This window comes from Podarcis tiliguerta (assembly GCF_965153285.1).
Source record: "Podarcis tiliguerta genome assembly, chromosome: 8".
Taxonomy (NCBI): Eukaryota; Metazoa; Chordata; class Lepidosauria; order Squamata; family Lacertidae; genus Podarcis; species Podarcis tiliguerta.
The window spans coordinates 49834246-49842025 of record NC_139541.1 but is presented as its reverse complement, the minus strand read 5'-3'; the positions used below and the strand labels follow the sequence as shown (position 1 = coordinate 49842025).

The following is a 7780-nucleotide window of genomic DNA, read 5'->3' as shown; positions in this document are numbered from 1 at the left end:
AGGCATAATATATGTATACGCTATTATTAGCAGTAGTAGTATTTATTAATATAACACTTCATGACAAAAATAGGTTTCTAAGTGCTACTGTACAGTAACCTACTCAGAGACCCTGAGATGGGGAACCCAGGTCTGTACAGCACAATAAGCCATCCCTTTCCCACTCTCAGGTACCCAAATATGCCAAGAATGGCTGGCTAAAGCTTTGGGTTTTAGGAGAATGCTGGAGAACTGTCATCTGCTGAGGTGATCAAGGCTTTTGGTTGTCTGTTTTTCTTTTGTAAGGAAAGAGAAGCTCGTGTTTTCGTCGCTCCTTTTTATTAAAATGGGTAAAAAGAACAGGCCCCCATTTTAACATAAGATAAGGGAGTGGCACCCTGATGAAGGCTAGTTCTTGCCACAGGGGAAAGTGTTGCTAAATTTCTTGCAAAAGCAATTGGCATTGAAGAAGCGGCAGTAGCAGGTGGCACATGGATCACAGCAGGGGAGCTTGTGCCCAAGGCAAGATTCCTGCAAGCGGACACATCTTCGAGGGGAACGCTCTTCCCTTCCCTGGGTCTGCAGGGCTGTCAGCAACATCTGCAAAGAGAGCAACGGGAAGGAATGAAGAGATCAGAGGTGCTTGGCAAGAACCACTTCTGCTGCCCTGAAGATACACATTTGAAAAGAAAAACACACACATCCACCTATTTATGGCTTGGGTCTAGGCTGCACAGAAAGCAACCTGGCAGCATCCCGTTGGCCACAGTATATTAATCCAAACCTTGCTTTCCCATATATTGGTCAACAGCCTACCTGACGAAGACTCTGACTGATTGCTCTTCCTCCAGGGTTTGACTTAGAATACATGTATGACTATAAAACAAGTTATGACAACCTCGGCCTGCTCCTACTTGGAAGGAGCTTCTGGATCCATACATTTCAGGAGGATGGGGAAATGCCACCTCATTGGCTTGGTCCACCTGGAGTTGTTTGTTCTACTGGTATCATTATGGGATGTTTTCTGATCATGACATTGATCTAGCACAAATTGGGAAGGTTGACCAGTGTAAGGAAGAGGGGTGGATTATCCAGAGCTGCAGGATGCAATTGTACCAAATATTCCTTTTGGAGGAAGGGCAGAGGATACTTTTAATAATAAATAAACTCTTCGTTGTATGGCGTTGGTGGAGGACCCATAGCTCCATCACACACAGGTGAGGTCCCAGATTCAATCATTTGGGATCTGGGATGCTTCTCTCTTGCAGAATGACTGCTAATGTGACTGAATGATCCTGGGCAAGATGGAGCAATGCCTGACTCAGTGTAGGGACACTTCTGATATGCAAGCACAGTCAGGGAGCTTGTGGGAGGGTTTCAGTTACCTGCTGTGGCTCCATTGCGTTTGCTTCTAGCACAAGGTCATCTTGGGCAATTGGCATCTCCAGAGCAGCCAGGTGTTCAAAATCTGTGAAAGAAAAACAAAGGTGTGGAAGCTCCTTCACTGCCTTTCCGAAGCTGCTGTTCACAACTTCTGATCTATTCTCCCCAGAGGTGTCTAATTGGAGCCCATGTAAATGTCTTTTCAGCCGTGACCAAAAACCCAAGCCTTTTAAATAATAATTTAGCTAATAAGATTGTTTTGCCTTTGGTGATTTGTTAAATTTTGTGTTCTTTGAGTGCTATTCAACTAAATTTTCCTCAGTAAAACTAGTGAACATGACTAAATTAGGTCCATTGATTTCAGTACATCTACTCTTGAGTAAAACGTAGCTGAGTACCACCACCCTTTGCCTCTTTTGCTCTTATCTGGCCTTGTCTTAATACTTCATTTAATGTCATTGTTATTGCTGTGGTGTATTGTTATTCCGTGAGCTGCCCAGATAACTTTTTGTTAGAGGGTGATTTATAAAATAATTAACTACGTGCATGAGATCAGTTGTGAATCTGGGTTTGCTTGATGGGTAAAGAGCCCATCCACGAGAGCTCTTGGCATCTGTGGCTGGGCACAGCCTCCTTCCCTATACAGTACTGTACTCTTCCGCTGCTGGCTTGGGAAGCTACCATTAGCTAGAATCGACACTGTCCTGTAGTTTCCTGAGAAATACTGTGTTTCCCTCCGAAACAGCTTTGATCCATATGAAGACATCTGCACCCCTGTCTTCCCACCTGTGTGGGCAGACAGCCGGCAACTTGTATAATGATGCACAGATGCTATTTGAAATGCAGGGGGTGGGGTTGAGGGTGGAATGACCTTACTGGGTTTGAAGCTGGTACGTAACATGAACACCGTGCTACTCACAAGCAGAGGGCTTGCAATACACGCTGCCTTAATCCAGGAACTCAGAAGTGTCAGGCCAAAGGAAACTACCCAGCGAAGGGGAACGCACTCTGAGTTTTCCACACTCAGAAGACAAGAGGGTTTTCTTGCCCAGGGCCCCTCAACTACATTAGAGCTGTGTTGCATGTACAAAGGCTGCAGAGACAGGCAGAGGGGAAAGGAGAGAAACTGACCTGGGGGTCCCTCTTTGATCACCTGCAGAAGCCCTGGGTAGCTGGAGCGGCCTTCTTCGTCCAGCATGGAGGGGCCCCGCTCGGCCAGACGGCGGCTGTGGTTGGGGTTAGAAGCCAGGGTGGTGGGGATTTCTTGCAGGAGTCCTAAGGACAGCAGCAGGATCCTCAACATGGTCTCCCTGGATAACCAAGCAAGAAACAAGTGGTGGTGGGGAGGGAGAGGGCTGAGATGCTGGGCTGAGAGGTGGCCTAAATTGGGAATAACACAGGTGACGGCAAAGACCACCAACCTTTCTGGGGAGGTGTTCCATATCACACAAACCACACCATGCACACTGTATCCCCTTCCCCCCGCTCCCCAGCTTGTAGAGCTGGGCTCCCTCACAGGCTTTTCTGAAAGAGACCAAAGAGAGAACTTGCAAGGAGTTTGTCTCTCCAGCCTGAGAGCACCCCAGGACAGTCATCTCGAGGCTTGAAGCCCCTGCTGCATTCCGCTTCCCTTCCCTCAAAGCAATCAAGCCAGCTGCCTGCCCATCATCTTCTCCTCTTCCTTCTTTGCTCAGAGCAATCTCCCCAATTAACCCTCATAACAATCCTATGAAGTAGGTTAGGCTGAGAGGGCGGACAGCTTGGCAAGTTCCGTGGCTAAGTGGGGATGTAAGAGAAGCTTGGTTTCCTCTATCAAGGGCAGCATTCAGGCACCCGCAAACCTTTGGAGCAGCTCAGTACAGAGATGTCTTCTTGAAATGGGTACACAGTGGACAAAGCCCTGTGGAAATACCCAAGCCCCCTGCAGACCCCAAAGGAGAAGGTGTGCAGCAGCTGCCCCTCTTCCATGGCTCCCTCCCACTGCCCCCACCAAAGGGCTGCTCTGCTTAATGGGAGATGAACATACCACTTTCTTTGTGCAAAGCAACAAGTGCACACACACACACACACACACACACACACACACACACACATTCTCTGGGCCCTATCCTGTGGCATGTGCTGCTCAGCACATTTCACACTCAGTGAGTGGGAGAGGCAGAAAGTTACTGTACCTGACTCTTGCCGTCCGTCCGTCCGTTATCCTGATCGAGTGCTGTGGCTCTGCGGAACTGCAAGTTGGCTAAGGGCTTTTATTAATCACACACGTAATTAATTGACTGGACCACATGACTGCAAACTAATGGGTGGGTGGGCTTCTGTGGAAGCATCACTTTGTGCATCTTCCTGCACGACTGAATTTTGTTGCTTCATAAGAAGATAAGAGCCTCAAAGCTGGATCAGGCCAAGCGGCTCATGCGGTTTGTAGCAACTGAAAGCATTACTGCCTCTGCCCGTGGAGGCAGGCAAAACCATCATGGCTAGTAGCCATTGATAGCCTTATCTTCCTACATGAATTTGTCGACTTCTCTTCTAAAGCCATCCAAGTCGGTGGGCATCATTACATCCTGTGGGAGTGAGTTCCACGGGTGAACTGCTTTCTTTTATCTATTCTTAATCTTCGAACATTCAGCTTCATTGGATGGTTATGAGTTCTGTTGTTGTTGTTGTTGATGTTGATGATGATGATGATTTCTCTAGCTAATTTCTCCACGCCAGGCATAATTTTACACATTTCTGTCATGTCTCCTTTTACTTGCCATTTATCTAAACCCAAAAGTCTCAAATGCTACAACATTTGTTCATAAGACTGTTGCTCTATCCTGTTGAACATTTTGGCTGCTTTTTCTGAACCTGTTCCAGCTCAACAGTATCCTTTTTGAGGTGAGGTGGCCAGAACTACACACAGTATTTCAAATGTAGATTACACACTTGATTATGATATTGGCAGTTTTATTTTCAATTCCTTTCCTAATGATCCCTAGCATGGAATTAGTCTTTTTCCACAGCTGCTGCACACTGGCTCAGCATATTTATCAAGATATCTAATATGATGCCAATGTCTTGTTCCTGGCCAGTCACTGCCAGTTCAGATCCCATGAGAGTTCATATGACATTATTATGATCCCAACATGCATGGTTTTAACTTGTTTACATTTAATTGCATTTGCCATTTTACTGCCTATTCACTCCGTTTGGAGAGGTCTTTTTGAAACTCTTCACAATTTCTTTTTCTTTTAACGACACTGAACAATTTAGTATCATCAGCAAATTTGGCCACCTCACTGCTAACCCCTAATTCTAGATTGTTTATAAACAAGTGAAAAAACACAGGTCACAATATCAGTCTTTGGAGGACTCCATTTCCTACATCTCTTCATTCAGAGTACTGTTCTTTTATTTCTACTCTCTGCATCGTGGCACTTTACCAATTCCTGATCCATAAGAGGAACTTTCGCCTTCCTTAGGGATCCAGCACCGTTCCCCTCTGAGTGGCACATACAACCAAGTTGATCTTTGAGAGCCCAGACCAGCTTTGTGTATCTGATTGGGGTGCCCATATTAAATATTTAAAATATTGGGGGCCATCCATGAGGGAGCAGAGGTCACCTCCTCACAAGGTCTGTGCAGCAGATATCTTAAACCTCTTCAGACCCAAGACCCACTTTTCACCCAAACATACATTTAGGGATCAATTATTTTACCATATGTCTGCTCCTGTTGCAACCCACCTTGGATCAGGTCACAACCCACTTGTGGGTCCTGACCTACCAGTTGAAGACCAGGAGGGAAATTTAGGCTTTCATACAGCCCCAAACCCTATTTTTGGTTACCGCAGGCTGCAAAAATAGCATTGCTTCTTTGCTTAAAACTTTGGAAACTACTATTATACCTGATCACCCCCTCTTCATACTCCAGGAAACTGCCAAAGCCTTGAAAAAAACCTCTCTTCACCCTCCCGCCCCCACCCCAGCAACAACTATAGCCCTGCTTTGTGCCCCCCCATGCCCAATGTCCCCTGAGGACCCCCCTGTTTTCTAAAGCTCATTAATGATTGTTTGTGCAGAAAGGAGAATCAAAACTGCACTTCCAATTAACTGAAAGCAGAGATGTTGTGTGTACTTTTGTAACCCAATAAAATCTTTAATAAAAACATTTAAAAAAGAAATAAAAGTAACTAACTGACCAATTACATTACAGATAACTCAGTTCTGCCCCTCCCTCAGCATAAAGAGTGTCCCCCTTAAAATAAATCATGGCTATGCCCATGTCCCATAATGACAAATAAAGGCAGGAACATAGGCACTGCTGCATAACACTTATAGCTCCTCTGTATTAATGATTGTTTGTCTGAGAGGAAGAAGAGGATTCTGGGAAGAGATTAATGCCCTAATGAAGGAGGCAGCCCCAAACTGCCTTGAAAGCTTTTCAATCTGCAGATGAAATGCCTGGCTGATGTGTGTCCCCCAACATTCAATAAAGGGATAACAACACAACCATTTCCAGGAAGCGAGGGGCCCACAGTAGGAAGAACACACGGTCAACAGAGCCTGCTCTCCCCCCCCCCCATACAAGGGGCTGAAGGAGGTTCGCCTTCCAGATCAGTGTTCAGAGGTGCTGTGGTGTCCAGGGAAACAGCCTGAGTTCCTCAGCATCCTCTGAATACAGCTGCAACCACTGAGGTTTATGCACAGCCCAGCAAACAACAGACTATTCTGCATTCAGGGCTTTTGTGTGAAGGTGAGAGGGAGCCTTACTGTAAGGGAGGCAGAGTTGCTCAGATAGGAGGCAGCTCTATCCAGCCCTGCGAACATCTCCTGCACACAAAAGTCAAATTGACAATGAATGGGAGGCCAATAACATGCCTCATGAGGTGTGTGTCTGGGGAGGACCGACCTTTAGATTTTTATATCAGGAACCAAAATATCTCTGGGCCAGTTCTGTTTGCGAGCCACTGTTTTCAGCCAGTAACCAGCCAAAGGGCAAAGAGGATTCTGGGAAGTTATTAGCATCATAGTGCAGGCAGCAGCTTCCTTTACGGCCCCCACCCCAACTGCTCTGAAAGCTTTTTAATCTGCAGGGGAAACCTCAGGCGTATGTTTTGCCCATGATGTGAAGGGGCTAAATGAAATCTCCTCTGTTCTGTACAGCCAATTCCAGGAAAGGATGAGAGCCCCAAATAGCAACAAAAGTGACTGACAAAGTGGTCAACAAAGCATGTTTTTCTGAAAACAGGAGAGCGGAAGGGGGAGTCAGGGGACAAACACAAACTCCCTCTTTCCATGGGGAGGGGAAAGGCGCCAATCAAAGTTTTTCCGCAATGCAGAAGGAGGCACTTGTGCCTGCCCTTCCTGCCCCGGCCTTTGCTCCATTCATCCCAGTGGTTCTTGTTGCCAAGGAGAGCCCTAGTTTGGGGGTATCTTCAGGGCCCCTCCGACCCATTTTGGGTCATGCTTCATGAAAATGATATTAGCACGAACTGCCAAACAGGGTGTTTTTCAGAGCCCGGATCCATGCCTGGAAGCTTAAATCTACAAGTGCGCAAAGGTCACAGGTGGCTTCTCTTGCAACTGCCCTGAGGGGGCCTGTCCTGCAGGACTCAGTGGGCCAGGTAGAATGGCAGCCTGGGCACCTGGGACAGAAGAAACTGTCACCACACCTGCAGAAGCTCCACATCAACTCTGATCAGGGGGAAATTTATTTATGAGTGTGTTTGAGGCCTTCACCACACGCACACACCAAAAATCAATACCTATAATAGCAACTCAGCAAAACCAGTCTTATTTCTCCTGGCAGAGTGCTTGGAGTGCTGGAGATGGATGTGCCAGTTGTAATACCTCCCTAAGAGTCAGGCTGTACTCCTGGAACAGCTCCATGAGGCACACTCTGGCTTGAGGAAGCTGCTCCAAGTTACTTGTTGTGGCTCAGAGAGGATGGTGCTCTGCCTGGGCACCCAGAGAGCAATCTTCGTGAATGAGGGTGCTGTATGTGTGGCAAGTGTGTGTAGGCAGGTATCCATTTGCCATGGCCACCCGACATGATGTGGCTCTCTGAGGGGCAGCAGACCATTGTAGTCCCTCAGGCCCCCCAAAAGTTGCTTACCCTTATTTAGAGGGAGAAAACTGGAAGGAAGGGCCCTTCAGTGGGGTGGGGAGATGCTATGTACTAAGCTTGGATCCCAGAACAATAGGCAAGTAGGATCCTAGAATGCAACAACTGATTGGCTTGCAGGAAAAGACCAATCAGGCTCCAGGAGGGAAGCAGAATCAGCCAATCAGACGGGACTCATTGTGTAAATAATGTATATAAAAGCCTTTTGGGGTTTGGGGAGCAATTCAATCACTGTTTTACAAGCTGCAATAAAGAGCATGAAATCACTCTGAGTATATTTCAGGAGCACTTGGTTTTTTTCTGCCTT

The 7780-nt window shown here is 46.8% G+C and overlaps 1 protein-coding gene across 5 annotated transcripts; it reads right to left on the bottom strand.

The window, feature by feature from the left end:
- Window positions 1–299: 299 nt before the first annotated feature.
- Window positions 300–7544, bottom strand: AGRP (agouti related neuropeptide). 5 transcript variants are annotated; one of them, XM_083452829.1, is made up of 4 exons: window positions 7465–7544; window positions 2494–2672; window positions 1365–1447; window positions 300–579 (listed from the first exon to the last, which is right to left on the bottom strand). In XM_083452829.1, exons 2-4 carry the CDS (start codon window positions 2663–2665, stop codon window positions 388–390), a joined length of 447 nt encoding a protein of 148 aa, XP_083308955.1. In that variant the 5' UTR covers window positions 2666–2672; window positions 7465–7544; the 3' UTR covers window positions 300–387. The 5 variants fall into 5 exon arrangements, with proteins under 5 accessions (XP_083308955.1, XP_083308953.1, XP_083308956.1 ...); XM_083452827.1 differs by lacking the exon at window positions 7465–7544 and adding an exon at window positions 3537–7284; XM_083452830.1 differs by lacking the exon at window positions 7465–7544 and adding an exon at window positions 6259–6330.
- Window positions 7545–7780: the final 236 nt, after the last annotated feature.

Bases quoted from the DNA above. Each gene is read 5' to 3' on its own strand.
- AGRP (XM_083452829.1), bottom strand. From the start codon at position 2,665: ATGTTGAGGATCCTGCTGCTGTCCTTAGGACTCCTGCAAGAAATCCCC. The intron at 1,448-2,493 runs GTCAGTTTCTCT...TTTCTTTCACAG, and splicing joins GATCAAAGAGGGACCCCCAG to ATTTTGAACACCTGGCTGCT. The intron at 580-1,364 runs GTAACTGAAACC...CTCTCTTTGCAG, and splicing joins ACGCAATGGAGCCACAGCAG to ATGTTGCTGACAGCCCTGCA.